Source organism: Gaeumannomyces tritici (genome assembly GCF_000145635.1).
Source record: "Gaeumannomyces tritici R3-111a-1 unplaced genomic scaffold supercont2.6, whole genome shotgun sequence".
In the NCBI taxonomy this organism is placed as follows: domain Eukaryota; kingdom Fungi; phylum Ascomycota; class Sordariomycetes; order Magnaporthales; family Magnaporthaceae; genus Gaeumannomyces; species Gaeumannomyces tritici.
In genome coordinates, this window is record NW_008804550.1 from 2173856 (window position 1) to 2190021 (window position 16166).

Here is a 16166-nt window from a genome sequence, read left to right on the forward strand (position 1 = left end):
AGAGAGAGAGAGAGAGAGAGAGAGAGAGAGAGAGAGAAAGAGAGAGAGGAGAAGGAAGGTGACAAGGGAGAAAGAAAAAACACTCACGTTGGACAGGAAAACGCCCAGGAACCCCATGCCGGCGATGGCGCCCACGACGCCCGTCCTCTGCACCCACGAGTCCCAGCCATAGGCGAACAGCGGCACCCACCCCTTGGTCACGAGCGCCTCGACCAGGATGAACATGGAAAAGGCAAAGGGCACGAGCGCAAAGGGCAGGCGCGTCAGGACCGTCGAGGCCGCGGGGAAGGTGTCGCGCCACCACATGTTTGCGTGGCGCGCCGCCGACACGAGCGTCGCGGGCCGCGCGCCTTGTTGTGCGCGCCGCTGCTCCAGCTCGCGCGTCACGGCCGCGGCCCGGTCCCTGTGCTGCTTCTCACCCCAGGGCGACGGCGGCCCCCCCATCTTTTCGCCGTCCGAGGACGAGGCGGCCGGGTTGGGGGCGGCGCCGTTGTCGCTGCTGCTGCTGCTTCTGCCGTTGTCGGCCGAGGCGACGACGGCGGCTGTCGCTGGTCCCGCCGCCCTGGCGCGCAGCTCCTCCTCGACAGCGGCGCGCTCGGCGAGGGCGCGGCCGCGGGCGGCGACGTCGCGCGTCTCGCGGCGGGATCGCCAGCCGGACCACATGTCGTGGCAGAAGCAGAGGAAGGCGGCCGGGGCGGTGACGTACATGACCGGGGTCGGGTCGCCGCCGCGGGAGGCGGTGATGGCGTTGATGAGCAGCACCGACGTGAGGGTGGCGGCCATGATGGCGCAGCTGACGATGGCGTGGCGGCGGTCCAGGTACGGGTTCAGGATCTCGCCCACGGGCGTGCGGTCCTCGCCGTAGCCGGCAAAGGGCACGTTGGGGTTCACGGGCTCGCGCTCCTTCTCGGCGTCGGAGAGCGTGTGCATGTCGATTGAGCGCGGCACGAGCTTCTCGGACCGGAAGACGAGGAAGAGCAGGCACGGGCACAGCACGAGGCCCGTCACCACGGCCGGCACGATCATGTTGGCCGTGTAGTCGATGAACTTGATCTGGAAGGCGCCCGCAAGCACCAGGTTCGTCGGGTTCGACGACACAAGGATGGCCGAGCTGATGTTGGCCACGGCGAACTGCGAGAAGATCCAGGCCCGGGCCGACGACATGTTGCTCGAGGCCCTAAACATATAGGCCAAAAAGGCCGTGCCTGAAGAGGTAGCGGTGGTCAGTCAGCTGGGATGGGAAGTTGGGAAGAGTCAATATAAACAAAAAAAAAGTCTAACCAGATAGCACAATGGGGTCATTTCCAATAACCGTCCCGACGGCAAAGAAGAACCAATACAAATAAGTGTACAGCCGCCGGCCATGGGCACCACTCTTCTTGAGGACCCTGTAGGCGAGGTACCTGAGCAGACCCGAGGCGTCGATGGATATGGCGATGTATGCCAAGGTGATGAAGAAGACCATGACATCGATGGGCTCGACGTGGTTGGCGCCGACAGTGCCAGCGTAGACTTCATCGCGTCCGATGGCCTGGCAGGCAAGCAGCAAGAGACATGCGTAGAGGGGCGCCGTGATGGTGCTGATGTGCAGCCTCAGGACCTTCCAACGGCCTGACTTGGCCCCATCATCAGGCCGGGAGATGAGGTGCAGGCTAGAAAGCCCTCCTAGGAACCCGTTCCACGCCGCTCTCGGGACAGGTATGGGGATGTGGAACGGAAAGCTGACAACGGTGTCTGACCAAAGTGTTTGAAGATTTCAGCAACGGGGTCCCTGAAGGGCGACATGGGTGGATGGACATACTGGTAATGGCAAAAACGATAAGGGTGAGGATGGAGCGCCAGTTCCTGATCATGCTCACGTCAGGAGGCGGGGGTCGCTGGTCCGCGTCCATCTTGATAGAGAGCTTGGCAATTCGAGGGTATAGCAACAAAGGGAGGCCAACAAATATTGGACAAGTAGGGGTGGCGGTAACGGGCAAGCCAGGGTCATTTGATGTCTTGGTCTATCGGTCTGGAGATATCGTCTAGACTCGAGATCTGTCCTCTTGCCGGTCTGCGAAAGGGGTCTATATAGACTCTGGCTACCACAGGACGTGGTGCACGGGAGGAGGGGATCACGCCGTGCCAGCCGTGCCAGCCGTGGTCTCGAGCACCCAAGTCCCCGCCAACGGTCTCAAAGCCCGCGGCCAAGCAGGTATCTGCTACGCAAACTCGGGCACGGCGCGCTGCAACCGCCAAAAAAAAAAACAAAGCACGCTCGCTGTGCGTCCAAGTTGTCGAAGACGGGGGGGTTATTTGGAAGCACGGGGAGCTGACCATCGACTTCGCCAAGGCGTTTCCTCAAGAGTAGTTTTCTGGCAAAGCAGATGGGGGGCGCGGGCGCGCACGCCCCGACAGGGGTCTGGGCCGGCGATAGAGCGGTGACAAAGGCCGGGCGATGAGGAGGATCGGTGTAATTGGTGATGATGATGCAGCAGCGGGCTTCCCAGATCAGGGCGAATGAGAGAGAGAGAGAGAGAAACAGCCAAGGCACAGCCCCCTCCGGCGCCCCGGCCCCGCGCGCAGGATCACTATAAAGGTAAAACAAAAAGCAGCTACCAGGTGCCGGAGCGCGTCCGAGCCGTGACGATTTGCGCAACATGCCGGGACCGGGGTGTGCGTTTCCGGGGTGGTAGTGGGTGGGGAAAAGCGTTGGGGAGCGGTAAGGAAGGAAAAATTATATCACGCAGTCTGCGCCACACGAAAATTGGTAGAGACCCCTCCCACGTGCATGGGACGCTAGGCCATCAGCAGCTGCCAAGGGTGGTGGCAGTGTCTGCAGTGTTTTGCAGATCCGTGGTGCTAGGTAGAGTGGTAGACTACATCTTGGATACTGCCGTATTATCGCGGCAGTTGGATTGGGCATCAACATGAAGGCATTTGCAGTAAGCAATAACCCTGGTTGCATTTGACGGTAAGCGCGATTCATGTTCCCAGTATTTTACAAGATAACAACAGCACCAGTATCTAGCATGCATTTTCAGACTAGCCCTATAACAAAACACCACCAGTGTTCCATCTCCTAGGTACGTGCATCTCCGCAGAAACAGCCAGAAACACCTACCCAGACAGCGCGAGCGCCACCACCACAACCCCCCAGCACCACGCCCCCCTGCCGCCTTAGCGCCTTGCTGACGGGTCGACGGGCAGGCCCTTGGTGCTCACGCGGCGGATGGCCGGGCCAAAGTGCCACAGAACCATGGGCATCATGACGCAGACGGCCAGCGTAAAGACGGCCAGCATGGTGTAGCCCCAGCCGAAGCCCAGGTCCGAGCTCGTAACGGGCGGCCCGGCCAGTGGGAAGGCGAACTCGGCAATGTGCTGCAGAAAGGCGCCGACCGTGTGCGCGCTCGCCGCGTACTCGAGCCCGTACGACTCGGTCACGTACGGCTGCAGGCTGAAGAAGCCCAGGATCAGGCCGATGGCGAGGAAGAAGGCGGAAAGGTCCACGACAATGTAGTGCAGCCTGTTTTGGAGGCCCCAGCCGTATAGTGCCAGCGCCGGCGGCAGGAGGATGGCGGCGCCGGCGTTGACGGGCAGCCGCCATTCGGGCCGGTGCCCGGTTGTGTTGTGCTTGCGGCGGAAATATGCCGAAAACTGGTGGGGGAGGGAGGGTTTTTGTTAGCCTTGTGCATGTTCCTCTCACCGCCATGGCCGGAACTATGGGCCGGAACTTACCCCGTCGATAGCGTAGCGGCTGATATGCAGCCCTACCACGAAGCCGATGCCGAGCGCGAGGTAGTTGAGGCTTGCACTCGCCCTGTCCATGCCGTAAAAGGCGACAAAGTTGCGGTCAAAGGTCGAGATGACGAGGTACATGATGCCGAACAGGTACGCCCTGTACCCAAACGGCAGCTGCACGATGGGGTGCGACACCAACATGAACCAAGGCAGCGCCGCGCGCTTGAGCAGCCAGTTGCGCCGCTGGTCCACCCCGGGAGGGTGAAAGGGCGTGTGCAGGCGCATGTTGCCCGTCTCCTTGCGCAGCCGCGCCGCCTTGCGCTCCAGCAGGACCGCGTGGTACGTCTCTTCCAGCGCCACAAAGGCCAGGATGATGGCCACCAGGCTGAAGATGGACGTGCCCCAGAAGATCCAGCGCCAGTTGCTTTCTTGGGTTACAAAGGCGCCGAATATGGGCGCGATGGCGCTGCCGAAAAAGGGCAGGTAGGCATGCACCGCGTCGCCGCGGCCGCCCATGGGCGCCGGGTAGACGTCGGCGGTGAGGCCTGGGGCGAGCTGTAAGAAGAAGAGGTATGATCAGTTTGGCCGTTTTTGCAAAGGCGCAGGCAAAGGGGAAAAAAAAAGAAACTTACGATCTGGGGCGCACTAGCCCCAAGCCCGCTAATAAAGCGAAACGCAAGCAACTGCCCGCCCGTGGTCGAAAAGCCGCACGCCGTGTTCCAGATCAGGTGCCATAGGTGGGTGTAGCGTATAACATCAGCCCTCCCATAAACCTCGATCATGGGCGCGATGAAGAAGGGCCCGATGCCGGCGGCCAGGACCTGCATGCCCTGGATCAGCTGCTGGGCCGGGGGCGCGATGTCGAGCTCGGCCCCGATCACGTCGATGGCCGGGCCGACCATGGTGGCCGAGAAGGGCGCGATGAAGCTGAAGAGCGAGAGGATGAGGGACGTCCGGTACTTTTTGCGCATGGGCCAGTTGGCCGGGTTGGTCGGGTCGTCGGGCCCGTCCCACGTCACCACGTCCTTGTCCAGCTCGACCGTGTCGGCCGTGCCGACCCGCCTGTTCTCCGCGTACGCCACCCCGCCGCCCCGCCCGCCGTCGTCGCCCATGGTCGTCATGGGCGGCCAGCCGCCGCCGCCGCCGCCGCCGCCGCCGGCACGCTCGATGTAGCTCACGCCCTCCTTGGTGGGCCACCCCGCCGTCGAGGGGGTGCTGCTGCTGCTGCCGACCGCCGTGGCCGTCGTGGCCATCGGGTCCGGCTTGTACAAGGCCGGCGCCGCAGAGGCGGCCACGGCGTTGATGGGCGGGGGCACGCCGGCCTGCCGCTGCGCCAGGCCCCGCCGGCTCTCCAGGAACTCCGGGCTCGGGGTGGCAGCGGCAGCCGTCTGGGACGGCCGCGGGGGCAGCCCCGTGGCCCACTGCTGCGGGCGGAGTGCGCTGGGAATGCTGGGCATGGGCCGCAGCTCCACGTAACTCGGCTGCTGCTGCTGCTGCTGCTGCTGTTGCTGTTGTTGTTGTTGTTGTTGTTGTTGTTGTTGTTGTTGTTGTTGTTGTTCTTGCTGCTGCTGCTGCGTCTCCATGGAGGGAGCGGGCGCGCCCTGCGGATCCACCCGCAGCGCCTGCACGATGGCGCGGACCCTGGCATCGTCGCGGGCCTCCTGCGGCACCCGGACCGGCAGGCGAGACGGCGCCACCCTCGACTGCGAGTAGCCCCAGGCAGCAGTAGGCGGCGGCAGCGGCGGCAGGTCCCGCAGGCTGGGGGGGACCTCACCGCCGCCCGTCGCGGCAAACAGCGGCGGCACGTACCGCTCCCAGCCCAAGGGAGTTGCCGGCCGGGGCAGGCTAGGTTGGGTGGCGCTCCGGGATCGGGTCGCGGCCGTCTGGAAGGCGGCGGCCCTCTCGGCGGCGTCTGCGTGCGTGGCGTTGCTCATGGACCGGTCGCGGTAGTAGTCCCTGGCAGCGAACAGGGGGTAGGGCAGGTCGGCAGAGGGCGGCTGGTCTGATGGACGCATCATGGCGTACTGCGGCCAGGCGGGGTCCTGCCGCTGTGTGGGTGACGGTGGCTCCATGGGCATTGGCGCGTTCACGTTGCCGCCCAGTGGTGACCACTGCCCTGGCTGTCGTTGTTGTGACATGGTCGTTTGGATTCTGGTCTCAAGATTTCTTATCAAGCAAACAGAGAAGGCAACGTCGTAGGGCTGACTGGTCCAAGTGCAGTTTGGGGTTGTAGACTTGATCTAGAAGGGCAAAAAGTTAGGCCAGTCCCCAGACGCCACCATGCTCGCCATCGCCCACGGTCATATATCAAAGACCTCGCCACATGAGATCATTTCAAATGATCCAACGCCATGGTCATCGCACACCGTGGCCGCTTTCTTGGAAGTTGGCTGTCTCCGAATTCTGCCCGGGAAGGTCGCGGGCCTAGAAACCTCCCCCTGGCCTAATATTAATCTATGTCCTTCAGGCCGCACGTAACACCCGAGCGCGCACGAACCGCAACCCGCAACCCGCAACCTGGGACCCCTGGCCTCCCAAGCCAAAGTAAGCAAAGACGCCAAAGCTCTCTGGAACATTCAAGACAGCATGCCAAACGCTGCCGGTCGACCACATCGTCACAAAGCATGGAATAGTGGGGGGCGACAAAATAGGGCCGATATTTTTCTTGGAAGTCGGCGATCCTCCTCGCCGTCCCATCCTCTCTCATCCTCCCGCCGGAGCTGTGATTCCTCTAATGGACCGGATCCGAAAACTAAATAAACCCTCTGCTCTTTTACCATAGCGTTGTATTGCTTGTGGGTACTGCGCCGGCAGTTGAGCAGAACCAGAAGTTTTTCTCAAGGCGCCCAGCCAGAGGGCGATTTTGAAACGAAGCCGGGGCTTGCACGGCAGGGTGTTTGTTGCGCTGGTGCGGTTGTTCGCCGCCACGCGCGTATATTGAGCTGCTATCTGTAAGACACCGCCGTCTCTTCCAAATACACAAACCACAAACGTAAAGTTTCGTGCAATGAACCCCCCCAGCCAGCCTCAGCTACTCTCGCGTTTCTGTCCTGCCCTCGCCCCGCGAGCAGGCTTGGAGGTACTGCAAGCATATTGGAAGCGCCCGAAAACGGGTGAACTTTGCGGGACCGGATGTGACACTTTTACTTTGAGCTTGTTCCTCGCGAGCATTGGCGTCGTTGAGCCTAGCAGTATAGAAATCGCATGGGCAAATATGCCGCAAGAATATGAGTGCGTACTATCAAACTATGCCGGCGTCCGGCAAGCGCGGTTGTGCAAAGACAAGGTGGGCGGTGGATGTACCGCCGAGAAATCCCCCTGGTCTCCCGGCCTACCATTCCATCACCGTCTGTAGGCTGGTCCTCGCGCAAGGTCACTCAAGCGAAGGGAGCGCCGAAACGGACACCGTGAACACCCCCAAGATGAGAGAAATCATAAACTGGCCGATACCCATCCCGCCCTGGATGTCTTCCATCATCTTGACCCAAACCACCGCGAGCAACAAGGTTATGAACAACAGCACCAAAGTGGCGACCCGGATCCTAGTCTAGTTGATCTCATCGACGATGTATATGCCCCATCCCACCGGCGGCACGCGGGGAGTCCTCTGTGCATCCTCCTCGATAGAGGTGTGGAGCTTTTTCGGCAGCCTTTCCAGCAGCCTTTCCAGCAGCATGGACGAGTCGTCGAAGTGGTCTCCGGGATCGAGGAGCCAGTGTATCAAGATGGCCGGGGCGACTGGATAGGGGTCTGTGTTGGGCAGGGCCGGTAGCTGTACTCCATGTTGTACACTTGCTTCACGCTCGGGATTTGGCCAAACGTGTGGTTGCATATTCTTGTTCCCGTCTTTTGCAGCCGCAGAGACTCGAACTATAGCGATGTAAGAAAAAAAAAGTGTCAGCTGGGGTTATTGTTTATCATGTTGAGAAGGATGAGACCACGGAGCCTGCAGGAACTTACCTTGATATATTCCACCGTCTTCGGGAGGCGGAAGCAGTTCCGCACCAAGGCCCGCCCATACGCGACTGCCCCGCGCCACCCGTGCCATACGGTTGGTCCAGTGCCGTAGTATCCGTCTCGGATCCTCTGGAACATGGTGGTGTCATGGATCACGTCGGTGAGATTCACGGAGCTCGGTACAATCCGGCGGGGGCCCCTCTTGACACAGAGCAGAAGAAACGTGGGGGTCCCCTTGGGGATAGGCCGGTGGTCCAGGGAGCCGCCGTCCCCGCCAGAGGAGTCCCCGCCCGAGGAGATAGAAGGGGCTGATGAGGGCGAGGTGCTGGTGGTTCCGAGGCGGGAGGAAGATGCTAGGCTCTGGGTGTCTGTCTCTGAGCTCTGTGGGGCCGGAGGAGGCGTAACTTGGATCGAGTGCTGCCGCGAGGGGCCAGCAGCCTGAGTGGCAAACGCAACAGCGCCTTGCCTATGCTCTTCAGCGACGGCCAGCTCAAGGCGCTTTCCGCATTTCTGTTGCATAGTAGTTTTCTGTTAGTATCGGCCATCATCACAAAGCCTTGACGGAGATGGGGGGGCACTCACACAAGTCCAGGCCACCGTCACCATGCCTTCTTCTCCTTCTCCCACTTCTTCTTCTCCGCGGCTACCTCCAAGCCAGCCGAGGTGGCTGAGACAGTCAGCCCACATTTTCGAGCGGGTGTTGGAAGGCCACGAGGCGATGGCGTTACGGGCCCACGATAGGGAGAATGAGATGGAATGGAGAAGATCTTGTGCTGTCTTTCGAGCCGATGAGATGGCGTTACGGGCCGAATGAGATGGAATGGAGAAGGTGCCTTTTGAGCCGATGAGATGGCGGGCCTACTTATACCCCCTTGGGTTTCGCGGGGTGGAATGGGCGCATTATTCGCACTGCTGTGCTTCTCTTTCGCACTGGAATCTGGGGCTTGGCCTAAAACGGAAGTGAGGAGAGGAAGATCATGGAGAGGAATGCCGACGAAAGGAGGGCCAAGCCAATTTGGCCATACTTGGCAAGGACATTCATGCTATTCGCAGTGACCAAGACAAAGAACGACATCGGCAGGAGCATGAGGCTGTTGCCCGCACAGACACTGCAAGGCCGACACCATCCAATATCCAATAGCATTGACGCATCGAGTGTCCAAGAAGGCGGGTTCGACTTGTCAGGTGTGCCAACGCCGCAGGCAGACTGCCCCGGCTGTCGGATCACTGTCGGATCATATGCCGAGACGACAGTCACGGGAAAGAGGGGCCGACAACGGGCTGAGGCGGCTTCAGCTTCCCGCGTCGATTAATTTGAGAGATTTCAATATCTTTCCGCAAAGACGAAAGATCTGCAAAGCCGCCCGGGTGCCTTGTGCATTGGGGAGCCCGGCCACACACTTCTGGAAGCGAATGCAACATTGGAGCCGTGAATAGCAACCGTCCCGCAGCAGAGAGCTGTATAACAGAGCTGTGTAACACGGTCGCCTATGCGCGCCCTGCATGATCCCCGCAGGGGGCTGTACCTGCTGGTGCTGTATTGTCGGCCCGTGAGAGCGGGGTGCAGCCCTCCCGGGGCCGCGGGGAGTGAGACGGCACCTGTCTTGTACCCTCCGTTGCGGGGGGATATACTCCCGTTCTGAAGTGCCGGCATGGATCGAGCGAGCACAGCATGCATGGGGAGAAAGGAGGACGAGGTTGCTGTGTTTCTTTTGGGTTCTTAAGACTCGGGCTCGCCGCGCTCCCTAGACTTGGCCGAACAAGCCCAGGTCCAGACAAGGCCCGTGAAATCCATTTCTGCATCAAAATGAAGCGGGCAAACTCCATCATCCATGGCGCTGCTGCCACCGCGCGGCTTTTGTTTTTAGCCGCTCACGCCGTGGCAGGGCTTACATTTCCGTACGAGACGGTTCAGCTGGACGAGACGGACGTGGCGGCCTTCCCGGCCGTCTCCTTCGGCAACACGTCGGCGCCGCCCGTTCCTTTGGGGGAGTGCAGATCCTTCCCGGGCGACGCCGACTGGCCGGGCGAGGCGGAGTGGGCCGCGCTCGACGACCTGCTGGACGGCCGGCTGCTGAGGCCGACGCCCCTCGGCGCGGCCTGCGACCCGGCCCACGCGGCGTACGACGCGGCGCGGTGCGAGTCGCTGGTGCGGGACGCCTCGCGCACGCGCGCGCTGCTGGACGACCCGCTCACGGTGCTGACCGTGTGGCCGCAGGGGGACACGTGCAGGGTGGTGCTGCCGACGGGCTCCGGGCCGGGCGGCGGCGCCGACCCGCCGCCCCCTTGCACGCGCGGCGGGTTCCCCGAGTACGTGGTCAACGCGACGACGGCGCGACACGTGCAGGCGGCGGTCAACTTTGCGCGCAACCGGAACCTGCGGCTCGTGGTCAAGAACACGGGCCACGATTTCGGAGGTCGCTCGGTCGGCGCCGGGTCGCTGAGCGTGTGGACGCACCATCTAAAGGACTCGCGGTACATGGCGAATTACGACTCTGCCTTTTATAGCGGCAGAGCCATGCAGCTCGGGGCTGGGATCGAGGCGTGGGAGATGTCGAACCTGATGGTGGACCACGGCGGCATCACCATTACGGCACCGGGCTGCAGCACGGTTGGTGGCGTGGGAGGATGGATGCTGGGCGGCGGGCACACGACCATCACGTCCAGCCACGGCCTCGGCGCCGACCAGGTCGTGGAGCTCAACGTCGTGACCGCGGACGGCAGCTTCGTCACCGCAAACGGGACGCACAACACCGACCTCTTCTGGGCGCTCCGCGGCAGTGGTGTGGGAAGTTTCGGTATCGTGACCTCGGCAGTCTTCAAAGCATACGCACCCGTGAGCATCACCGGGGTCCAGCTGCAGTGGCAAACGACAGCGGGCACGTCCGGAACCGTGGTCGACAAGGAGACGTTTTGGCGGGGCATCAACGCCTACTTCAAGTTCGGCATCAACGTCGGGCTCGCCAACGGTGTCGACTTCAACTACATCCGCAAGCAGGGCAACGACACGTACAGCTTCACCACGAGCATCTCGTTCCCAGGCAAAACGCCAGATCAGGTCTCTGACCACCTAGCGCCGCTGATGCGCAGTCTACAGGCGGCGGGCGTCAACATGACGAGCCCCCTGCCGGCCCAGCCCCGGCCGTACGCATCACGGCGCGGCGGCACGGGCGACAGCCTGGGAAACGCCCGGTACGCGTCCAGGCTGTGGCCGCGATCGCTGTGGGCGGATGAGGCGGGGTTTGCGCGGGCCATGGCGGCGGTGCGCGCGAGCGTCGAGGAAGGCGGCTACACATTCCACGGCCTCCTGATGAACACGGACCCGGACACGGTGGGCACGCCGGTTGTGCCACCCAACTCGGTGTCGCCCGGGTGGCGCGCGGCGGCCATGCACGCGTCGGTCCAGGACTCGACGGCACTGGCCCATCTCACGCCGGCCGACTTCCACGCGGCCAACGAGCGGCTCCTGAAGTATTCTGGCGCCATCAGGGCGGCGACGCCGGGTGGGGGCGCCTATATCAACGAGGGCTACTCGCTCGAGCCGGGTTGGCAGGACAATTTCTATGGGCTTGTCGTCTACCCGCGACTGCTGCGGGTCAAGCGGGACGTGGACCCCTGGGGTCTTTTCTGGGCACCCACCGCGGTCGGAAGCGAGGCCTGGGAGGTGCGCACGGTGGACAAAAGGCCGACGCAGAACGGGAGGCTGTGTCGACAGACCTGGGCTTGATGGGCACCTGACAGGCTTTAAACCTACCTGTGATGTCTGAGGCGCACCGCGTCAGCCTTGTTCAGCGAGACTGTCCAACAACAAGACTAGCAGGACAAAAGAGGCAAATAAAAGTGAAGGAAGGGCACAGAATTGGGAGGGAATGGAAATGGGCCCGTGTCAGGTCAGGTGGGGCTTGATTGGCTGTGCTGTGCCCGTTGTATTCAGGTTACTGTAGCTAGGGCAATTGTGGATCCAAGACACGCATGAGCGCGAAGCTTGGCTCTCTCGGCTGCTAAAGGTGGGGGGAGAAAAGGCTGTGCTGGACTCGAGCAAAAAAGAGAGCCAGAATGAAGCGAGACCAGCAGAATGTCGGCTGGAGATGAGGCCATTTACGCCGCCGCCAGGGCTCGACCGGAGAACAAGACTTCCATCTGCCCTGTGCATCACTCGCGTGTCGCCAAGCAAGCGACGGCCGTTAAAGCCCGCACGTGGGGGGCAGGCGGCGCTACCAAACTCTGCGCCTAGCCAAAATACTACTCTCGCCAAAACCTGACGCCATAGCGTAGCTGCGCCCACGCGACGGTTGGCGCGCGCGGCGTTGGGGTTGGCGGTCACGGCGTTGCTTGGCCTTCTCGTGGCGCAATCAAATGCCTCCTTCTGGCAACGGCGCGCCACCACCCTGCAGGGCGTCACTGGTGGCTAGTGCGATAGGTTGGTAGCCACGTGTTGTTGCTTGTCGCCCCAACCTTTGACCTGAAGCTGTGGTCTATGACAGCAGTCCATGGCAGCTGCCCACCATCCATCCCGCTCGCGACGAACTCGATGATCGCCACCCGTTAGCCGCGAGGCATGAATGCATGATCGGACGGTTCGGGGTCTTCCCTGGACGATCTTCTCTGGACGATCCTGCCCGGCGCTGAGCCGCATTGGTGGTGCCTGCCTTCTGTTTTGGACGAATCGTGCCGCTCATGCGTTCCAACCGTCAGCATACAACGGACAAAAAAAGAACACCAAAAAGGGGTTGGTTCATCCTCATCCTCTCTGCACCCAGACTCTCTCTCTGGACTTTCGTATCTGGTGGGTCCAAGAGACACTCGGGCGCCAGCGATGGAGCCGCCGGCCCCCATCCTTATCTCGCCAGAGGCTCTTGGGCTCAGCGTTGTAGCCCTGCCCACTTTCCAATGGGCCAAGAGGAGGCCAAGAGGAGGCCATGCCACAGAGTCCGACCCCCCTGAAACGAAACATTGACCACTCAGCTTTGCGCATTTTCTCCGACTCGGCGCCCGGCTCGCCTGCTTCTCGATCGATGGCCCACCAGGCGACGGTGGGACCCGTCAATCTACTCAGGGGTTCTCTCGGCTCGGCGGGCAGCAGGGCACCGGGGTGATGATGGACACGCGATGGCGGGCCTCCCAGAGATCTGGACGGCCTTGTCCGGGTCTGGGTCGGTTTGGGTCAGTCTCGGTAGGTACATATGGGATGCAGGAACCCGCTCGTTTGTGCACACCTTTCCCCTTCTCTCTCAGGGCACCTTTTGGAAACCCTTTTCATCTTTTTCCTTCTCCTCCAGGTTTGTACCCCCCAGGAAGCAGCTAGCAGCCTCTCGGTGGTGAACCTGTCTTTCCGTCCATTCGTTTATCGGTCAGCTTCGGCACCATTACTATTCGCTCTCACTCACCCGCAGTCGCTCGCTTCTCTGTTGTGAACCGACGACTAGCAAGCCTCCTATCTCCTGTCGGCCTTTATCCACATATCAGCGTCTTCGTGGCACTTTTTCATTCTCAAAACCCCTGTATTACACAAACAACCAAGGCCATTTAGAATCACCAGCATCGAGCCCCAGTCTCAACGCACCAACTGTACCACCTATACCTGTGCCACCTGTACCACCTGTACCACCTGTACCACCTGTACTATACCCGAGCTCAAGCACGCTCCCGTCTCTTAAACGTCTCTTACAACCCAACCGAAACACAATGCCAGCTCCAGCTGTGCTCAGGGCCGTGGGCCTGGGAGCCGCGCTCCTGAGCCACATGCGCCCAGTTGCAGCTCAAAACATCGTCGCAAATCTCACATCCTGCCTCGAGTCCGAAACCATCTGGACCACTGCCGAACAAATCAGCTTCTCCATCTGCGACGGCACCACCTACCAGGCAGGCGGCAAGTCTCTGCAGATTATTGAGGACGTCTGTGGCACCCGTGAGTGCGTCGGCTACTGCCACGAGAACCCAAAGTGTGTTCTTGCTTTCTACGACAAGGAGGCCAGGACATGCCACATCAAGGACAGCGAGAGCGGGGAGGATCACATTTGGGCTCAGGATTCCAACTGTGACGCCATCAGGAAGTTGCCGCCCGATGCAGGCAGCGGTGGAGGCAACTCTGGCGATAACACCTCTCCCACGTCTTCCGCGCTCCCTACGGCGGCCCCTACAGCGGCTCCTACCACGTCTTCCTCCGCTGCCTCCTCGGCAGCTCCTACCACCACCTCGAGCACGGCCCCTATCGCATCCCCTCCCACCAGCGTCCCCGGTACTCCTGGAAAGGAGCCTGTTATCCCCCCTGTCAATGGAAACGACCTCCAGGACGGCGCTTTCTTGGCCAGCTGCCCGGGCCAGCAAACCGAGTTCAAGGGCGCCAACGCCAAATACCTCATCTGCCCCGGATCCGACTACGACGGCAAGACGGAGCGGGTTTTCAACGGTGTTGCCAGCGCCCAGGCTTGTGCCGAGGCCTGCGCAAACGCCAAGGACTGCAAGAAGGCCGCGTACGACAGCCAGACCAAGGATTGCCACGTCAAGGGCGCCGAGCCTCGCTACTCTCTCTTCTTGGTCAAAGCGCAGCATTACACCACCATTCGCGTCGAGGCCGCCCTGGACGCCTCCAAGGTCGGCCGCTGGTCTGACCTTATCCGCTTCCCCGTCATCCCCGTGGCCGCCTACGTTGTTCCCTCGTTCCCGGAGCCCAGCAAGCTCATGTTCTTCTCGTCCTGGGGCGTCGACGCCTTTGGCGGACCCAGCGGACTGACCCAGTTTGGATCTTTCGACCTCAAGACGGGCGCCGTCAGCCAGCGCGAGATTAGCAACACCAAGCACGACATGTTCTGCCCAGGCATCAGCGCCTTAGCTGACGGTCGCATCCTCGTCCAGGGTGGCTCCGACGCCGCCGCTGTCAGCGTCTACGATCCCGCCACCGACTCCTTCTCGCGCGTTCAGGACCTCAAGATGGCCCGTGGCTACCAGTCGTCTGTCACCCTGTCCGACGGCCGCGTTTTCACCGTCGGCGGCGCCTACTCGGGTGCTCGCGCGGGCAAGAACGGCGAGGTCTACGACGCCGACGCCAACACCTGGTCTGCGCTGTCCGACGCCGACGTCAAGCCCATGCTGACCAAGGACCACGAGGGCATCTGGCGCGAAGACAACCACGCCTGGCTCTTCTCGTGGCGCCAAGGCTCCGTGTTCCAGGCCGGCCCCTCCAAGAAGCAGCACTGGTACGGTACCAAGGGCTACGGCGCCATCGTCGAGGCCGGCACGCGCGACGACGTGGACGCCATGTGCGGCACCTTTGTCATGTACGACGCCACGGCCGGAAAGATCCTGACGGCTGGTGGCGCTCAGGACTACGACAAGTCCGACGGCAACACCCACGCCCACATCACCACCATCGGCGAGCCGGGCACCCGCTCCAACGTTGAGCGCGTCGGCGACATGGCCTTCCCCCGCGCCTTTGCCAACACGGTCGTCCTGCCCGACGGTCGTGTCATCGTCACGGGCGGTCAGCGCAAGGCCCTTGTCTTCACCAACACGGACGGCATCCTCATCCCCGAGGTGTTCGACCCGGCCTCCAAGACGTGGTCGCAGATGGCGCCCATGGCTGTGCCGCGCAACTACCACTCCGTCTCGATCCTCCTGCCCGACGCCACCGTCTTTGTCGGCGGTGGCGGCCTGTGCTACGTCAACAAGATCAAGGGCAGCTCCGCGCGCTGCGACAAGACGGTTGACCATGCCGACGGCGAGATCTTCGAGCCACCCTACCTGTTCAAGGCCGACGGCTCACGCGCCGACCGCCCTGCCATTGCCAACCTTGAGCGTGAGCGCGTCAACGCGGGCGAGACGCTCGTCTTCTCCGTGGGCGGCGCCGAAAACGTCAAGGACTGCAAGTTCTCGCTCGTCCGTGTCGGCACCGTCACCCACTCGGTCAACACTGACCAGCGCCGCGTGCCGCTCACCGACATCAACGTGCGCGCCGACGGCAAGGTCGAGGCCAAGCTGCCGGCCGACTACGGCGTCCTGACGCCGGGCTTCTGGTACCTCTTTGCCATGTCGCCCTCGGGCGTGCCCAGCGTCGCCAGGACGGTCCAGGTCACCCTGACGGCCAAGGCCAAGGCCAAGGTGGCTCTCTGGGGCTGATCGATGACACCTGGTGTGGTTGGTCTCTGGGGAAAAAAAAAGTCACGATCCTTACGCTTTTAATTTTAATGTTATTGCAGGCAGAAGGGATAGGCACGGTATGAGGCTATTCCGGTTGATTTGCTCTAAGGAGGAAAGGATCTGAAGTGCAGGGCCCCGTAGGGGTCTCTGCCCTTTATATACACGTAACTCCCCTGTCCTCCTTGCTTACTAGGCTTCCCTCCTAATGCCTGGAAGCGTTATACGCTCCCAGGCAAAGGGACCGCTTTTCCAATGCTTTAAGCAGCTTATATTTATGCCTAAAACCTCCTTTTTACAATGTACTTTTTTTTTTGTAATACACCCCCTAAGTAAGCCTTTTGGTCCGGGATCTG

The 16166-nt window shown here is 61.7% G+C and overlaps 5 protein-coding genes across 5 annotated transcripts; 2 read left to right on the plus strand and 3 right to left on the minus strand.

Annotated features, from left to right (window-relative positions):
- Positions 1–83: 83 nt before the first annotated feature.
- On the minus strand, positions 84–1892 carry GGTG_11114 (hypothetical protein; the record flags this gene model as incomplete). Its single annotated transcript, XM_009228994.1, has 4 exons — positions 84–147; positions 191–1205; positions 1282–1734; positions 1802–1892. The coding sequence occupies 4 exons, from the start codon at positions 1890–1892 to the stop codon at positions 84–86; spliced, it is 1623 nt and encodes a 540-aa protein (XP_009227258.1).
- Positions 1893–3102: 1210 nt separating this feature from the next.
- On the minus strand, positions 3103–5983 carry GGTG_11115 (hypothetical protein). Its single transcript, XM_009228995.1, has 3 exons — positions 4353–5983; positions 3718–4275; positions 3103–3636 (listed from the first exon to the last, which is right to left on the minus strand). The coding sequence occupies exons 1-3, from the start codon at positions 5856–5858 to the stop codon at positions 3160–3162; spliced, it is 2541 nt and encodes an 846-aa protein (XP_009227259.1). The 5' UTR covers positions 5859–5983; the 3' UTR covers positions 3103–3159.
- Positions 5984–6594: 611 nt separating this feature from the next.
- Positions 6595–8062, minus strand: GGTG_11116 (hypothetical protein). Its single transcript, XM_009228996.1, has 2 exons — positions 7681–8062; positions 6595–7590 (listed from the first exon to the last, which is right to left on the minus strand). Exons 1-2 carry the CDS (start codon positions 7766–7768, stop codon positions 7268–7270), a joined length of 411 nt encoding a protein of 136 aa, XP_009227260.1. The 5' UTR covers positions 7769–8062; the 3' UTR covers positions 6595–7267.
- Positions 8063–9484: 1422 nt separating this feature from the next.
- GGTG_11117 (FAD binding domain-containing protein) lies at positions 9485–11404 on the plus strand (the record flags this gene model as incomplete). The annotated part of the gene is made up of 1 exon (XM_009228997.1): positions 9485–11404. One exon carries the CDS (start codon positions 9485–9487, stop codon positions 11402–11404), a length of 1920 nt encoding a protein of 639 aa, XP_009227261.1.
- Positions 11405–13362: 1958 nt separating this feature from the next.
- Positions 13363–15792, plus strand: GGTG_11118 (galactose oxidase; the record flags this gene model as incomplete). The annotated part of the gene is made up of 1 exon (XM_009228998.1): positions 13363–15792. The coding sequence occupies one exon, from the start codon at positions 13363–13365 to the stop codon at positions 15790–15792; it is 2430 nt and encodes an 809-aa protein (XP_009227262.1).
- Positions 15793–16166: the final 374 nt, after the last annotated feature.